Source organism: Lutzomyia longipalpis, chromosome 2, assembly GCF_024334085.1.
Source record: "Lutzomyia longipalpis isolate SR_M1_2022 chromosome 2, ASM2433408v1".
NCBI classification, from domain to species: domain Eukaryota; kingdom Metazoa; phylum Arthropoda; class Insecta; order Diptera; family Psychodidae; genus Lutzomyia; species Lutzomyia longipalpis.
Genome location: NC_074708.1, coordinates 23816430 through 23832547, shown reverse-complemented (window position 1 = coordinate 23832547; position 16118 = coordinate 23816430). Strand labels below are relative to the sequence as shown.

The 16118-nt window shown below is 35.4% G+C and overlaps 1 protein-coding gene across 1 annotated transcript in view; it reads left to right on the top strand.

Moving 5' to 3' along the window:
- LOC129789679 (protein CEPU-1-like) overlaps positions 1 to 15722 on the top strand; it is a 28797-nt gene extending 13075 nt beyond the window's left edge. The window contains exons 3-11 of the mRNA XM_055826681.1: positions 1112 to 1328; positions 3549 to 3707; positions 3849 to 3977; positions 8835 to 8922; positions 9643 to 9705; positions 9821 to 9963; positions 13748 to 13876; positions 14537 to 14635; positions 14742 to 15722. Coding sequence (XP_055682656.1) covers positions 1112 to 1328; positions 3549 to 3707; positions 3849 to 3977; positions 8835 to 8922; positions 9643 to 9705; positions 9821 to 9963; positions 13748 to 13876; positions 14537 to 14635; positions 14742 to 14803 — 1089 coding nt within the window. The 3' untranslated portion in view covers positions 14804 to 15722. The remainder of the gene's footprint in view (positions 1 to 1111; positions 1329 to 3548; positions 3708 to 3848; positions 3978 to 8834; positions 8923 to 9642; positions 9706 to 9820; positions 9964 to 13747; positions 13877 to 14536; positions 14636 to 14741) is intronic.
- The last annotated feature ends 396 nt before the right edge of the window (positions 15723 to 16118 follow it).

Genomic DNA, 16118 nt, shown 5'->3' with positions numbered 1-16118 from the left:
ATGGCGGACGGGGGGGTGGGGGGGTGGATTTGACCTCATAATCGGATTTCTTCAGGTCGATATTTAAACTTTGCCGTTTACCGCAAGTCTCTATCTATCACCGTTCTCTTGCAATTTAAGTTTATGATCCGGCCGGACGGACGGACGGACGGCCGGCCGGAAAAAAATTTTTTTGGCGCATACGTTTTTTGGAATGTGGGGACCCTAATTCGTGCTCATCCCAAGTTTGAGCCCGATCTGACGACTTTCGATTTTGCTCGGTACACAAAAGCTGTGTCTGAAAGAAACACAGCTAATAAACTTTGGGGAAAATATTCAAAAATTTCCCATAAGCCTTGATTCCAAATTAACCACAATATCACAGAGAAACCCTCATCAAGCAACAAATTTTACTGAACCGCAGTCAATAACCCATTTCCCCTTTAATGCTCCTAATTTTCCACAAACTTTCCAATTTCACATCAATTTCCTTTCCATATTCCATGAAGGTTTTGGATATATGTGTGTGTTCCTCCCCCGCACCCAAAACATTTCCCCGAATATTCTGCGTGCTCCACAGCAATACTACAATTTAGTTTCTCTTTTGATTGGCATTGTGTGGAATTTTTTGTTGTTGTTGGAAAATATTTAAAACCGACGTGGGAGCATTATATTGCTCTTGGATGCCAAAAAATGGCTTTTCCGGTGTTTCCGCTCATTGTGCGGTTTCCCAAAAATGCCTAATGACTGTGTGTGCGTGTTAAATTAGTGGAAATTGAATTAATAATTATTTCATATACCTCATTCGCAATTGTTTTGACAAATTGAAAAATAAATTCGCATTTCCCCGCACACAATATCAAAAGCTCTTTCATGCGAAATGCAATACACTACTGCAACTGTTTCTGACAATTTCACACCCAAAAGTGAAGAGCTTTTGGAGCTTTTTTTGCTGGGTGGGTGGGTGAGAGGACTGATGATGAAATATATTGCTGTTTTAGTGCTCATTCCTCATGGGGAGCAAAGTGCTGAGGGGATTTGTGGGTGATGAAAGGCTATTTTATATATAGTGCGGGGTGACTTTTTAATGGAAAATAAAATGTCTTGATGGTTTGTATGTGTTATGTTGCAGGTAGCGTGGATGCATTTTGAGCAATCGGCAATCCTGACAGTCCATAATCATGTGATAACGCGGAATCCCCGGATTAGTGTCACCCATGACAAACACGACAAGCATCGCACGTGGTTTTTGCACATTAACAACGTCCAAGAGGAAGACAAGGGTCGCTATATGTGTCAAATCAACACGGTTACGGCAAAAACTCAGTTTGGATACCTCCATGTAGTCGGTGAGTACAACATAAGGGGATGAGGAATTCCTAAAGCCCATTCTCACTATGAAATATTGATAAATCTTTGGTATCCTTGCTTGGGTATTAAGTGTATCAAATTAAATGCCTTTTTTCCCTTTCGGAAAGGGTATACCTACCCCTTTACAAAAAGAAAAGGAAATTCAAGGAAAAAAAATCTGCGTAAAACCTCAGAGGATTTAAGTTGCGGAGGAAACAGTTGACTACCCATTCGCATATCGTATTCATTACAAACTAAATAAATCTTGTCGTTTCCCTTTTCGACTTCTTTTGCCGAGCGAGGCCACCGCCCCTCCTTGGTACAACCCCGGGGTTTTGCTGTGAGAGAGCAAACCTCTTAATATTTGATGAAAATCACGGATTCTCTGCATCTCCTCTTCAAGATCTCTTGCTATACACTCCTTTATACTGGCTGGTGGTATACTGTCTGGTATACTTTCTTCAAACACGTATACTTATAGAGTCCTTTCACAAACCCACCACCCTCACACCCTTCGTGTATCCTCTGGCTTGAAAACTTAAATTCACTCCTGGTGCCATATCACCGTGGCTGGCGACAGCATCGCACAACAGCACAGACTTCCCTATTAGAGCTAAAGTCAGTTTCAAAGTCAACAGTCAACGGAATCAGAGGAGAATTTATAATGTTGGAAATTGCAATGGAAAGAAAAGAACGAAGCATTGGGGATCATGCCAAGATATCACGGCCACATACTATGTGAAAAATTCACATTGAATTGAGCATCAGAGGTGTATGTGTGTTGTGGTGGTATTTGTATGTCCTTTTTATCAACATAGAAAATGCTTATTCAACGATAAATTAGCTGATGCTTTTAATTTTTGAAATGATGTCTTCCTTCACTATTATAGTGTTAGAACTTTTAGAATCTGATAATTCCGACGTATTATTGATTAGCTTTTGATGTTTTTTTTTAAAAGGATTTTCAAGGAATTAAGGATGGTGGTTTGGCTGAAATTTTGAAGTGAAATTAGGGAACTCTTGAAGTCCAAGCTTCAAATAAATCACGAGCTTGAAGCTTTAGACTTTTATTGATACTACTTATTTTCATTTGAAAATTTGAGCTTTAATTTATTGAATTTAAATCTATATTTTTTGGAATTTGTGCATTTTCACAAAAATATCGTTGGGCATGCTTAAATTCTAAGAAAAAAAGTTTCTCTCACATTTAAAATTTTTATGTAGTGTTATTCCGAGAGCTTTTCTGACTTTGTGAACTTGATTTTAAAAATTATAATATGTTTTTATTAATAATTTTTTTTTAATTTAAGAATAATCAACTCAGAACCTTAATTTTACTTCTTCTGGTTGAAATTTTGAGAATTTTCGGAATTTTCAAATTAATTTTCCACAAAACATACATAAGGCCCTTGAAACAATATTCCCTTAAAAGCTTTTACAATGTAATATCAATTTAAATCTTAAATATAAATAGTAACAAACCAACCGGTCAAACAAAATGAATAACTTACTAACAAACAACAAGCTCTACAAATAGTTTGTTGCCTGCCCGCAGTATAATGAAATTGAAATGTAAGTCAATTTTGGTCAATTTCATCAAACAATTAACAATTTCAAAATAATTAAAATTTAATGTTTAAACAAATATTTAATTGGTTAAAGGTTTTTGGGGGGGGTGTATGCAGTGTGGTCAATCTAATGCAATAAATATTTGTCAAATATCTAAACAACAATTAAATGCAAACGTTGTGTTAATTTGTTGTAACACAATTTCTATGTCATCGGTCTCAATTCAATTTACATTATTTTAAAATCAATTTGTTTATTCGATTCAATGGCTTTGGATGAAATAGTGTGGATATTCGGGGGTTTAAAAAACATAAAAGCTCACTCAGGTGCCTTCAGATATTTGTTTAAAAGTCAAAATAAAATTTTAGGGCGTAAAATTAAATGAAACAATAATATAACATTGTCCATAAGAGAAAATTTCGTCTTTAAAACAGACAGAAAATGTTTCTTTTCAATTGAATCTTCGTTAAAATCATTTAAAATTGAGCGCGGTCCAATATTTTTGCGACAAACGTTTAATCCTTATCAATTGACTCTCCAATTGAAAATATTTGAGGGTGTTGATTTTCAATGAAATGGATATATATTTTATCAAATTAAAATACATTTTCTGTATGTTTTTTTTGCCTGCCTGCCTGCCTGCTCTCCAGTTCCACCAAATATTGACGATTCGCTGAGTTCGAGTGATATAATTGTGCGCGAAGGATCGAATGTGACGCTAAAGTGCCGTGCAACGGGCAGCCCAACGCCAACAGTGAAATGGAAACGAGATGACAATTCAAAAATAGCCATCAACAAATCCTTAAATGGTATGTATTTGCTAATGAAAATGAAAATAGGGGAATAATTGTAAATTCATACGATATATGTGGGGGTCGTGCGGGGGTGTGGTAAGAGCTTTAGTGCTGAAAATTTGACTTTTGCAATACCAATATTTGTTCATCCCACAGTTCACGAGTGGGATGGTGACTCACTGGAAATATCACGAATTTCCCGGTTGGATATGGGTGCCTATCTATGTATAGCATCGAACGGGGTACCACCGACAGTGTCGAAGAGGATTAAAGTCAGTGTGGACTGTAAGTGCTGAAAGTTTTATTTAAATTACGCCAATTTTGTATGCAAATGGTACCAATCACTAGCCCATCATCTGTGCACCACTTTGACCATCTCTCACACTCTCCCATATACATATATTTTCAACATACATATGTGTGGAATTCTGTTAAATGGGGACCTCATACCGAATTTTCCATTTCATGTATTTCCATCCATTTCCCCGCATCCATTCAATACCACATTCAATTAGCTCCTTAAATGCATTTCTAATAGAAAATCAATTGAAATGCAAACACCATCCATGACGAAAAAATCCCCCATTGTACCCTATAGCGCTATTTGTAAATAAATTTCACTTTTTTTTTCTCCTCCCCAAAATACCATTTTTGCACAAGAGTATGTGACTTTCTCACCCATTTGGATTGCAATTTTGTGAGAATGTCGTTTGTTCTGTAAACAATGTTTAGTACGAAAAGTTTTCTCAAAACAATTTTTTTTGGGGGGAAAATGGTCGCCTCAATAGCCCGATAAGTGCTGCAATTTAAATACATGACAAGTGTTAAGGGGGGAAAAGCTAGTACCGCAGTGTTGGGAAAGAAACTCTCAATGGGAGAGAGCAATTGTGGGCGATAGAGAGAGAGTTTAAATCTGGAAAACCACAAGAATTTGCCTCTGTGTGGTAAAAGCTCACAAGGATTTGGGTGAGCTTTTCAGCAAATAAACGTCACCCCTAACCAACTTTTCACCTCTAATTTTGCATACAAACACCCTTCCATGCCTTTTAAGTGGTTCAAGTGGAAAATTCTATGTGGAAACACTCTAGGGAAAATTTTCACCAAGTGCCAGAATATTTAATGAAGGGGCGATGATTTTTTTTATTCAAGAAATATTTCTCAAGATCTTCTCGTTCTTTATTTTGAAATTAAATGATTTTGAATGAATTCTGTACAAGAAAAATTGTGAAGAAGGTGAAGAGAATTATTCCTTGGAAAAGTAGTTTTATGTGCTGTAGAATAATTCACGAAATTATAGGTAGTTGAGGGAAAATTCTTAGTCTTTTCAACCTTTTTTATTTACCCGAGAATGAGCCAGTTTTCCTACTTCATCGTTGTTTCATCATTTTCTTTATATTCTGAATGGTTTTCTTTAGAGCTTTCTAAATTGAATTTTTCCTAGAATTTGAGAACTTGAAATGAATTTTTGTGTCTATTTTTTTGAAAAAAAAAAAAAAACTTGAAGCTCGAAAGGTACAGAAAGCTCCGAAAACTCTAAATATTTAATTTTTCGTTTGATTCTTCAACCCATTAAAGGGTTTAACATTCAGTGAATGAAAAGAAAATCCCCAACAAAGTAGAATTATTAATTATAAAATTGGGTCAAAGCTATACGGAGTTTTAGTTTAGAAACCTACGAGATATTTCTGAAATTCCTCGGTGACTTCATAAGTCAAGCACGCACTCTGCCAAAATTCAAGAACCCCTTCTTGGCTTTATGTAAGACAAAGCCGTGAGACACATTCTATGGTGTCGAGATCCTCGTCTACAGGGTTTGGGGGGGTAAATTTGCGGGCAGAATGTGGTGTGTTGAATTGGTTGGAAAATTCAGGTGAAAGCTCACAAGGATTTGGTGAGAAATTGGTGCAAAAGGTGAACGTGGGGTACTTCAGTTTCTCTCCTAACCCCCATCTCTCCATCATATTCTCAATGAGACTTTTGTTGGAGGCATCCACCAAGGGAGCGACATTTAATACAGCAACACGCAGACGACGTTAGAAGAGTGAATTTATATTGCTGTGAGAACTACTGATTTATTCCATAAACACCATCCCTCCTGCTTCGACTCCTTGCCGCCACAAGCCGCACATTGGTAAGGTGGATAGGATGTCGCGTATGATGAAAAATAAATAGTTTTATACACTTGTCGAATCCACCCGTACTCACGATTCCTCGTTCCACTGTGAATGAGGAGGAAAAGGCAACGTATTGATGCATTCAGAGAGAGTGTGAACTTCAGCTATATCCAGGAATATGTTTGCTGGGAAACGTGCCCTTTCAGCCCTTTCAGCACACACCCTCATTTTCTCAGCATTCAACCCTCTATTCCGACAACTTGTGGGGGAAACACAAGAGTGGTAGGGAAGAGAGCTTCTGTGTGGCATTTATGAGCATTCCTGTGTCACCACCGTTGATTTTCGCATTTTTTTTCATGGGAGGTGTAACTAAAAGTTAGCTTCAACATTATACACATAACTATGTAATGCTATATACGTTAGACAAAATAAATATAGTTAGTTTATAAAAGCTTGGATAACAGAATTTCACTCAAAAAGAGCTTTAAAAACTCCTTCAACTTTAAAATTTATTGAACCATCCTCCAATTCTTAACAGAAACAAAGGAAAACTACATAATAAAATTGCTCTAATTCACAAAACCCGTATTTTTTCTTTCAAAAACTTCTTCACAAAAATTTTGAAATTTTCATTTGACAATTCAATAAAAAAAGAAGATTAAAAAAAATCCCACAAACTGACAAATAATGAAACTCACTCACAATCAGCAAATTTTCATTAAAAAAAATTTGGGGTTGGGAAATGCGCTCATTTTTTTGTTCTTAATTACATTCATCACGTCTCCTCATCATTTTGCGTGTGCTAAAAGTGAAGCCGACAGGGTATCCCCAGTTCATGAATACTAAGCGTAATTCATGCAAAAATTACAGGGGAAAAAATCCTTATATTCTATGCTGAGATTCCACTGGGGAAAAGCGAGTCAGTTTGGGATGCAAAAAAACCACAAGCAAGAACGATTGAAGCGACACCATTTTTTATGATCATCCACAGTTGAAATCTGAGGGGAATGCTTCGCTGCTTAATTATATTTTTATATGTGAATCATACATTTTTTTTTTACTTCCACTTTATTATGTATTTGGTATTGGATTGTTTAAAGGAGATTTTTCTTTATTTTAATTCTGCAATGGATTATGCTCTGCAGAAATTATGTGCAATTCTGTATGCAAATATGAGATAATACAAAGAGATTGCTGTCTAATCATATTGCAAAAGCTTATGATGTTCTTATTTCTCATTTCCTTTTATGCTCTTAACGTTGGTTTCTCCTGTGGGAAATCAGAAAGATAGCAAGATTGACTCTAAATTTATTTTTAATCAAAACGATCAATTTTTTAATCAAAAAGAAATTTTTGAAGAGCTTTTTTATGTATAAAATGAGCTTTAAAAAAATTCTACGTTCTTGCACGGCTTTCACATTAAGCTCTACTTCAGCTGTTTGCGTTTTATCATCATCACTATGGGCACATTTCACAGCGCGCAACATCTAGGGCTATATGCGCTGTTTGGTGAAATTTCGGGGCCCCCCCGAATGGTATTGAGTACAAAAGTCAATGGTTTAGAGATTTTTAAATTTTAGTCTTTAGTCCACTCTTCTCCACAAATAACAACACTTTTTTTATACTGTTGTTTGCGTTTTAAAGAACAGAATTCTGTAGAATGGAGTATTTAAGGGTTTTAAATCATGAATACAACACAATATTTATTGTGGTTGACGCTCCAACAGGATCTACAAAATCCCCGCCATATCTGTACATATATTTATGCTATTTATGTGAGCTATAAGGACATTATTTATTACTATATATTTTTGCTCTTAAAGCCTCTCCCCCAACAGGCTGTGACTAGTGGGAAAATTCAAGAAAGAGTCTGTCTCTGTTTATTTATCTGTCAGCCGATGCCACCGCAAATATCACTCTTTGAGCTCAACGTCGCCCCACGGTGTGGAAGATAAGTCGCATAGGGATGGGCGCAAAAGAGAGGTCATGGGGGGTTGCAGTACGTGACGGAAGTGCTCAAAGAATGTTTCAAGGCGAGAAACCAAAATGGATTCATACGGGGTGGTGGCGAAAGTCAAAGAAAAGTGAAAAATAGCAGAAAAGCCACAAAGAGCAAAATTTTCATTTTATTTTATACTTAAATTACGGCGAGACGAGGTGTTGCTGGTTATTTTCGCTTCCCTGCAACATAATTCAATTCACACTTTTACCCACATTGTTGGCGCGATGAGAGAATATGAAAGGAACCAGATATTCCATTCTAGATTGCATTTTGCTCCTCTATGGAAGGGAATAAAATTCATTACTGCATCCTGCAGTACGATATATCGTGAGGTCTTGTTAATCACAAGGGAAACCGAGTCATATTTTGATAGATATTTGGAGACAAATTTAGCTGAATTTGTTGGGAAAAAGTTCATGAGATACTATAGGAAATGAATTATGTGCCTATATATGTCAATAAACTACCTGTAAAATATACATAGACATTTCCCATACATAGTTATTGGGTTCTGCTCTACAGGGGGGGATCCTTATGTATCCTGCAAAAATTTTACATTGTACCGGAAACGGATGTATTGTGAATATTGTTGCCGGCTATTCACAGGATGGAAAATAAAATCTGTTTTTAGTAATTATCATCCGGAAAAGCTCATTCGAAATGGTTAATGATGGGAAAAAAGCGCAGCAAAAAAGAGAGGGTGTGATGGCGGCATTTTGCGAGTCTGTGGGTGATTCATCAAATAAAATGGTTCCACATGGTGACATTTTAGTATTTTTCCCAATTTGCACGACAATAGTTCCGGCGCGAGTGAATAAATTGCTTTTAATTTGTCATTTCAACTCACTAATGGCACGGAAAGGGATTTCGATGCATCATCGAGATGGATATCCATTTTACAACCCACTCTCTCTCTATTAATTTCAATTTATATATAAAAACACATAACATTGCAACACTCTCAAGCTTAAATACCAGACTATATACATTTTAAATTGATATTTTAATTATTTTTCTTTACCACAGTTCCGCCCATGCTGTGGATTCCACATCAATTAATTGGTGTTCCATCCGGTGCCAATGTCACTCTTGAATGCTTCACCGAAGCACATCCGTAAGTATACGTCGCTCTTCTCCAATACTGTGTATATGTGGTTCAAGTTCGAATATTCTCACTGAAAATTCAATTAATTACCATAAGTATCGTGCAGAGAGAATAATTTTCTTGGAGCTTCCAAAACCCCCCCTAAGTTTGCATAAATGAGTTATAGAACTGTCAATATAAGTTACAGCATTGTTTCTCCAACTCCAAACGTGTGATAGTTTTAATTTAATATATGAGAAAGGTTTCAGATGTGCTCTGGAGTTGATGAAACTGATCCTGTTTTAAGTGTTCACTGAACTTAATAATTTTTGCAAATTGACAATGCGTGACTAGAATGGTATCTATTGCAGTTTACTAGACATTCGTCGCTTCAGATTCATTTTATTTATTTATATATTTGCAAAGGGAATCAATTTATAGTATTTGTTGAGCTTTGTGATACAGTGGAGGCGCCAGGTAACCACCAGGCGTCTCCATTTTATTTAAAAATAATTTTTATTATAAAATAGGAGGTTCAAATATGCGACAAAAGTCATTTTTAAATATATACATAAGTTGTTTCTATGAATTAAGGAGCTTTCTTATTGCAATTGATATTTATTTAAGGATTTTTTTCTTAAATTTTCTTCAAGAATTTTCTTCATCCTCAAATTCACTTCAATTTAAATTATATTAATTAACTTTTAGCGTATTTAAGTATCGTCAAATAAACTTTATTTTCCTCCCCAGAACCTCCCTTAACTATTGGACTCTCGGCGAGGGGCAGATGATTCATGATTCAAAAAAGTTCAAGTAAGTTTCAATGCATATTTTGAGAATACAAATTTTCCATAACTATCAAATATATCTCATGCACATGGGTTGATTGAAAATTCATGGGGTAAAAATTTTTCTACCCTTCATTTAGATCAGAAACAACTCTCGGCAATCCATCTTACAAGACCCACATGCGCCTCACAATTTTCAATACAAGTCAGTCTGATGAAAACTCATACAAATGTGTCGCCAAAAATCCACGCGGTGAGACAGATGGTGCAATTCGTCTATACGGTGAGTTAAAAGTTTCCCCCGCACCCGCCCATGAGAGCCCACCCAAAAATTTGCTACATGAAGAGCGTCTCCTCGTCTCAATCTCGCCTCCGGAAATACATAGCACACATTTTGAAATTGTGAAACTTTCCCATTCTACGTCAAAAAGGATGCGGGGATGAATTTAAAAGGGAATTGCCTGGGATACAAATGGTGGTGTGAGGGGATGTGGAACACTCCGGGAAGAAACTATGTGCTTCCCTGAATTATGATTCTGTGTCAGGGATCCGCACTTTTTTCTCCCCCCATGAAAATCATCTTGAGGGGTAATTTTTCTTCTATGAGCGACACATTTTCTTCAAGATGTGAAGTAATTATTCATGAGAAAATCAGTTGAGAGGATGAAAAATCGATTCATTAAGCTTCCCTATTATTTGGTGGCTTTACATGCAAGGAGAAGTTTTTTTTTTCTTCAAGGAGCTTTCGTGTGACTTTTACCTTCTTCCACGATTAATCATTTTTTTTGCATAACCGCAGGGGAATTTAACAATGAAAAAATATTGTTTTCCCCATTTGGCGATTGATAAACACCGCGGCGGTAAAAGGCAGGGGAGGCGGGTTCTCACCCTGTCTCGTGGCATTGTCTTCGTTCGCGTTATTGTCTGTGTGCGCCGTTAAATGGGTGGGTGGAGCCCTAATGAAGACGACAGTGTCAAAGTAATTAAGTAAAAGTCGTTAAGATTACATCATCATCATCATCTTAGCGTATTGTTAGCTGTTGCTGCTCACAATCATGCCGTAATTGTTCTCAATGGGGGAAGGTAGGTGCACTGAGGTGGAGCTTTTCCCATTCGTGCTATTTAAATCAAATTAAAAGTACCTACCTATCTTTTATAAAAATGGGCAATTAAACTTACCCCAAAGAACCCTCTTTCCTGCTTTATTTGAAATCACAAAATCATCAATGATAAATTATATGATTAACAACAGATTGATGACCTGACCCTCAAAAAATTACTTTAAAAAATATCTTCTTAAAAATAATTTATCTCAAAATATGAAAGCTCGTTTTTATGATTTATTCTGATATAAATCCTCTCGTTATCATAGTTTCAGAGTTTAAATTAAAAAAATCCCGAGATTATCATCCTCTTTATATTAAAAAAAAAGCTCTAAATAAAAGCTCTTTAATGCTCATGTATGCTGTAATATATGAAATACGAATAGGATAGCATTATCTCGTCTACCACATTATACTTCTTCGCTTAACAGACTCGAAGATACGGAGGATTTTTAATTACACCCACGTAGTAGGGGACAAATTAAAATCTGAGAGATAAAGAAATGGGATTTAAAGTTGGGGTACATTGTTGTGGGAGTTGAAAAGGAATTCGCAATGTTACGTGTAGTTGGGAAATAGAAGAGATTTTTGCTTGTGAGAAATAATTGAGCTGCTGTGAGATAACGTATTTAGGTAAACTGATTATTAAAACTGATCAAAATCCTAAAATGGATTAAAGGGTTTCTTGAAAAATTCTAAGTAAAAAATAAGATTTGAGATCTGTAATGAATTCAAGATTAAATCCTCAAAATAAACGTTTAAAATTTTCTTACCTGGTTGGTTGCCTTTATCCGGAAAAGCTACCCACTCATCTACCACAAAAAAAAACAATTTTAAGTAAATCCATCTTCAATTTCGAATGCATTTCATTTCCATTGGGAAAAGCTATTAATTTTCAATAAACTAACTTGGGTATTTCCGAGATTTCACCAACAAGTACTACATCTATCTGTATAATCCCAAAATGTGAATATTAAAAAGAAAAAAAAAACCCAAAACATTGGCCTATTGTTGTGAGTACTTGAATGTGAAAAGCCCCTCTGTTTTCCTACCCCCACACACAAGGGCAAAAAAGAACAGTAAAAAAAGTTAATAAGGAAATTTCCGTAATACTTTTGAAATCAGTATGATGCTTCCTTGGCAATTTTGCCAAGTACTTCCGTCTTAAGTGAACAAGCAAATAGTAACAATACGGGAGTGAGCACATTGCTATACAAAAGCGAATTGAGCGGTGGGTGGGTGGACTATCATTCCCCTCGGGGCAATGTGTGGCTTTTGAGCATTTTGCACCCTTCCTGCATCCCCCTCCGTGTTGGGATATACATACATAAAGCCACTGAGCCCCCGCCGCTTGTAACCAACACTGCAAATAGGAACTCATTCGCATTATGATTTTTACAACCATTCAACGGACGACGGATTCAGCATGCAGACAACTTTTCCACCCCTCACACAGCGTATTGCACATTATTTTCTCCGCGGCATGACTCGGGGGAGTCGTGGAGTGTACATAAAGATGACGACGATGTTCAGGAAGATAAATTGTTTTTACGTAGCGAGGATGAAACATTCTAAATTTTAGCGGGGCCATAAAAAAGTACAAGATGCCGGAGGGGGCGGGGGGTGCTGTTTCTGGAACACAGGTCGCGCACAGTCGAGTAGATGGATGGATGGGGTGGAATCGTGAATCGTCAGGCATTGAAAAAAGTCTTGCCACACCATCTTGTGCATTCATATCGTGGCCTCTAGAAAGGAAGAAATTTTTTAAAATGTATAGTTTTGACCTCTCTGTCAGGGAAATTTTCCCCAAAAAACTTATTAGGATCTAACGTCGCTGTTTCCATTCCTTTTTCTTCCCTTCCTATACATTTCGCACTAATTTGCATTTTTGCTCTCTATTCAACCCTATAAAATTATGCTCACTGATCTGAAAAATTAATAATTATTTACTTCCGAGGGTTTATACAATTTTTTTTTCATTATTGGCGTCATGATAAAAAATTATATAAAAAATGTAATTCATGCATAATTAATTGCCGTTCAGCAGTTCTTTTTTCCAATTCCCACCCAAAAATAAAAGATGTATGAATGATGAAAAGTCCAGTGTGTGTGTAAAAATACAAATACAAAAAAAAGAATAATTTTAATGCGGTATATTTTAATTTTTAAACGAATACACCTGATGCTTACCAACATTCGCATGCAATTCAATATTTATTTTTCAATGCATAAATGAAGGAAATATTACGATTCGACACAATTTTCCATATTTATACATGAAATGTGTATATAGCAATGCGATGGTTTGAAATGTGAATACTTTGGACCATGATATTTGCAGTTGCCACCCACTTGGCCGAGAGATTTTTTTTTATTCAAACGTTCGGGGGGTGTTTTTTTCCCCTGGGGCCGTGTGCTTTGGAGCTTTTCGTGTGGATTACGTTTTCGTCATAATTAAAATCTCATCGCGTCTCGACTGATGCATTTTTCAAAAGAAAATTGCCAATAAATCAGTTATGGCGCACACAAATAGTGCGGGAAAATGTTACGCTCATGGTGTATTTCTCTGTGTGTCCGCCTCAAACTCCCATGTAAGCTTAATTTTGCCCCAACTTGAGCATTCGCCTCACTTGCCAAGCCCCTGTGATCAGACGAAAAACACCCTCTACCCCGAAAACATTCATTTTCAACGGCACCCAGAGAAGAGAAGAGGCACGACCGGAATATAAATTACTCTCCCTATGGCTCTTATATGGGATAAAATTTGGTTGTGTGCCATGAAACTGAATCTCACCGAATCGCAGCTGCAGCTTTGGTAATTAAAATATAGTGAAAATCAAAAAATCGTCTGGAGTGCTCTTCAAAATACTTCTCGATTGGATTTATTTTACTTCTTTCTTTTATTCTTGTTGAAAAAAAAACTTTTTAAAGAAAAATCTTCTTCCTCCTACATATCTATTGCAGTCTCACCACCAACCACCATTTCACCCGGACCTGCTACAACGGAATCCCAACGGAGAGACACATGGGATACGAGGGGGAGCATCAATAACACCACAAATGGACATCCCTCGGTCTACATTCTGGACAAAAGTAATAAATTCTTCTCACACCCCCACTATACCCATTTATATTCACTTTTCGCGGAATTCTTTCAATGGGGCTGGGGTGAAGAAATATAACCATGTAAATGTTATGTGGGCGATTTTTAAATTTAGAAGCATTTTTTTATTTTTTTTTCAATATTATTTAAAAAATTTAAGTGTTTATTAAACCTTGAAATTATTCTAATGAAAGGACTAAAAAAAATCTATTAAATTATCTCGATATAACCTATACTCGATCCCACTATTTTCCTAATACGAACCAAGTATTCTATCTATTGTAAAAACTTAACAAATCAAATATTGGGCTTGATTCAGCGACCAAGAAACCCTTGAAATCTTTGAATTTTGTACTGAAATTTCAAGATTTCAAGCGAATTTCAAGGGTTTCTTGGTCGCTGAATAAGGCCCAATTAATTCCAATAAGTGATTGTAAAATAATATTTTTTTCCCAATTTTTAATTCTGTTTAATTAAGAATTAATTAATTAGGAAAAGTTTAACTTTGTTTAAAATTGACTCCTAAATCGTCTAAAAAACTGAATTTTAATGACTAGAAATATTTAATCTTATCGTTTATTTTATTTTTCTTTAATTATTTTCTTTTGATATATCTTTAATCTACGTTGACTTTTTCTCTCTATTTCCAGACTCCCGAATGTCTTCGAATTTGAATGATATTGGTAAATCGGAACAAAAGTCTACGGACAATTCTAAAGGATATAACCTCCCAATAGAAATTAGTAAAGGTAAGAAAACATTTTTAATTTAGAATTTTTTTTCCAATAAACTTTTAATATTTCCCTGAAAATATTAAGAATAAAAAAATCTTTTTTTTTTAACCATACAAAAAAGGATTCTCCACACAAACTGTAACACCCATACTTTGGATTGCACTTGCCATAATTTTAGTGTAGAGGGCATTATTTATATACCTATACATAGCATTAGAATAAAAGTAAACATTACTAAATCATAGTGAAATTTAAGACAAATGCAGGGTTTTAACACATATAAATTATATACATTATTATCAAATAGGATACTACATCTTAATGAAAATGAAGAAAAGAAAACTTTGTAAACAAACTCCATAAAATTAGAATTAATATTTTACAATACAACACGATTTTATTTGCAAATTGATAATTAAAGTTTTGTGTCTGTATAGATAATGTAAAGCGCGGTTTTTCGTAAACTAACTTATAAAATGAAAGAGCTGGTTGCAGGTGATGGTGTAAACTTGTGCAGATTTCATATAACCAAAATGTCGAAGTGTGTCTACTAAAGATAATTAATTTAATTTTAAATTCAATTTCTTTGCTTGCTGTGGAAAATGTTGGAAAATTTCGAATTGATATGCAAATTTTGCACAGAATGTGTTAACAAAATGTATAAGAAATGCACAGATTGTTTAATTCTACATACATACATATTATATAGGATGTTGGTGAACGGGAGATTTACTTAGGAGTGTCCAAAAAGAAGGTGTAGTAAACGTAAGAAGTAAAAAAATGCCATTTGTAGATGAAAATGGCACGCAAATGCCTCAAATAGAGTATAATCCAAAATATCGTGAAAGCACCTTTAATTTGAGCTTAATCCGAGGTACTTGTTGATTTTGTAGGAGGATTAATATTGTTTACTATAGTGGAAAAAAAACAGAGAGAATTGATATATATTCTAAGGTGAAGTAATAGCCAAAATACATCATACGTACGTAAATGTTTTAGCCTAATATTATAAAAAAAATACCAAATAATTTATATACATATATTGAACAGATGAAAATATACCAAGGGAAATATATAGAAGTGCTTTAAAATAACTCACAAATTGCTCTTTTATTTATTTTTATTTTAAAAGATGTTTTATGAAAAAACATTTTTTTTTCTAATTAGTTTAGGCGAGGCCTAAGTTTTTAAAAGTTAGACTTAATCTTCCTAAGCTAGACCTAAAATGTCCTTAAAAACTCTCGACCAAAAAAATTAAAACTTGCCTTTAACAATTTATGCCTGGCTCTCAGACTTATGAAACTGACTAAGCTAAACTTAGGTCTTGTTTGTCGATAAATTACTGCTCAATATTGGTAATCATGTAGTCCAATTAAGTTGGGCTACCTAGAAAGTCTATTTGAGCGGTAGGGCACGGCTAACTAAATGCCCCACATGCGCTCCCGACGAAACTCAGAGAGAGACTGACTCATACCGGAGCGTGCTGATGGACGACGCT